This window comes from Numida meleagris, unplaced genomic scaffold (genome assembly GCF_002078875.1).
Source record: "Numida meleagris isolate 19003 breed g44 Domestic line unplaced genomic scaffold, NumMel1.0 unplaced_Scaffold528, whole genome shotgun sequence".
Classification (NCBI taxonomy): domain Eukaryota; kingdom Metazoa; phylum Chordata; class Aves; order Galliformes; family Numididae; genus Numida; species Numida meleagris.
In genome coordinates, this window is record NW_018364744.1 from 1 (window position 1) to 2,422 (window position 2,422).

Genomic DNA, 2,422 nt, shown 5'->3' on the forward strand with positions numbered 1-2,422 from the left:
CTGTGACATCTGTCTGTCTGCCTGTCTCCTGTCTGTCCGTCTCCCCGCAGACGACCGCACGCTGGTCTTCGAGCAGCGCGGGCCCCTCCTCCTGGTGTCGGTGTCATGCGGCCCCCAGCCCCCGTGGCAGCTGCACCGCGAGCTGGCCCTGGTGCACGAGCAGATCCTCAGCCTCCTCACCCGCGATGGCATCGCTTGCGTCTTCACCCACCGCCGCGGCTTCAACCTCCGCCATCTCCTGTCTGGCGCCGAATCCGTCCTGGACCGGCTGCTGAGTGGCACCACGGCCAACAGGCGGCTGCTTCTCGGGGCGCTGCAGGCGATGCTGCTCCCCAGCGTCCTGCGGAGGGCACTGTCAGCCACGTTGTGCCGGGCGGCGATGGCGAGCGTCCCGGCGCTGGTGTTGGCGTTGGTGGCCATCGGGAGACACTTGGTGATGGTGGCGAGGCAGCGGGCCTTGGCCGAAGGGGGAGAGCTGAGCGCCAGTGACATCCACCTGGTGCTCAACCTGCTCAAGGTGAGCGTGGCAGGATCGGGGCTGGGCCCGGATATCGGGGTGGGGATCGGGTTGGGAGCGGTGGGGTGGCCGACGTGATGGCTTCCATACATGGTCACCATGGGTTGTTAGTTGGCCAACATGACCTCTTCCATTGGTGGCCACCTTGTGTCATTGGTTGGCCACCATGATACGTTCCTTTCATGGCAACCTTGGGGTTGTCAGTTGGCCATGATGGCGTCTTTCATTGGTGGCACCATGGGGTCACTGGTTGGCCATGATGGCATCTTCCATTGGTGGCAACCTTGGGGTGTTGGTTTGCTACCGGGCTGGTGGTCGGGTTGAGGGCAGTGGGTTGGTGAATGTGATGGCTTCCATATGTGGCCACTTTGGGTCGTTGGTTGGCCACCATGATGCATTCCATTCATGGCCATCTTGGGGTCATTGGTTGGCCATGATGGCATCTTCCATTGGTGACCACCTTGGGTCATTGGTTGGCCACCATGATGTGTTCCCTTCAGGGCAACCTTGGGGTGTTGGTTTGCTACCGGGGTGGTGGTCGGGTTGGGGGCAGTGGTTTGGCCAAAGTGATGGCTTCCATACGTGGCCACCATGGGGTGTTGGTTGGCCACCATGATGCGTTCCCTTCATGGCCACCGTGGGCTGTTGGTTTGCCATGATGGCGTCTTCCATTGGTGGCCACCTTGGGTCGTTGGTTGGCCACCATGATGTGTTCCATTCATGGCTACCATGGGGTCATTGGTTGGCCACCATGCTGTGTTCCATTCATGGCTACCATGGGGTCGTTGGTTGGCCATGATGATGCGTTCCATTCATGGTAACCTTGGGGTTGCTGGTTGGCCATGATGGCGTCTTCCATTAGTGGCCACCTTGGGTTGTTGGTTGGCCACCATGATGTGTTCCTTTCATGGCCATCTTCCGGTGTTTGTGACACCAGGTGACAAAGTGAAAACACCCAGAGGTGGCCACCCTCTTGTCCTCCATTATCTCAGCTGGGGAAGGAGACACACTGTTGTAGAGTCCTCTGTTGTTCATGCAGTGTTGATTGTGTCCGGGTGACAATGTCCAGGTGACACCAGATGACAAAGGGACAACACCCGGAGCTGGCCGCCATCTTGTCCTCCATTATCTCAACATGGGAAGAGGACACGCTGTTGTTGAGTCCTCATTTGTTCATGTAGCATTGATGGTGTCCGGGTGACAATGTCCAGGTGACACCGGGTGACAAATGGTGACACCGGGTGACAAAATGACAACACCCGCAGCTGACCGCCGTCTTGTCCTCCATTATCTCAGCTGGGGAAGGGGACACGCTGTTGTTGAGTCCTTATTTGTTCGTGTAGTGTTGATGGTGTCCGGGTGACACTATCCAGGTGACACCGGGTGACAAAGGGACAACACCCGGAGCTGACCACCATCTTGTCCTCCATTATCTCAGCTGGGGAAGGGGACACGCTGTTGTTGAGTGCTCATTTGTTCATGCAGCCTTGATGGCATCCAGGTGACAATGTCCAGGTGATACCGGGTGACAAAGGGACAACACCAGATGACAAAGGGACAACACCCGGAGCTGACCGCCATCTTGTCCTCCATTATCTCAGCTGGGGAAGGGGATGCGCTGTTGTTGTAGATTCCTCTGTTGTTCATGCAGCGTTGATGATTCCTGGTGACACCGGATGACACCAGTTGACACCGGGTGACACCAGCCCCCCAACAGCCGTACCTGAGCACTGTCCCATCCCCTGGCTGTCCCCACAGGTGGGCTCGGGCGAGGTATGGAGCCCCGTGTGCCTGCCCCGCTTCAACCCTGACGGTTTCTTCTACGCCTATGCGGCGGCGTTGGATGAAGGCCCCGGCGGCGGTGGTTCCAGTGCGGTGACTCTCATCCTCCTGCTGACGGAACGC

General features: G+C 58.6%; 1 protein-coding gene across 1 annotated transcript in view; it reads left to right on the forward strand.

The window, feature by feature from the left end:
* Nucleotides 1-4: 4 nt before the first annotated feature.
* The window catches only part of LOC110391820 (vacuolar fusion protein MON1 homolog B-like), a gene marked incomplete at its 5' end in the record, with an annotated part of 19,699 nt that continues 17,281 nt past the window's right edge, over nucleotides 5-2,422 (forward strand). Inside the window, 2 exons of the mRNA XM_021383768.1 lie at nucleotides 5-517; nucleotides 2,276-2,420. Coding sequence (XP_021239443.1) covers nucleotides 5-517; nucleotides 2,276-2,420 — 658 coding nt within the window. The remainder of the gene's footprint in view (nucleotides 518-2,275; nucleotides 2,421-2,422) is intronic.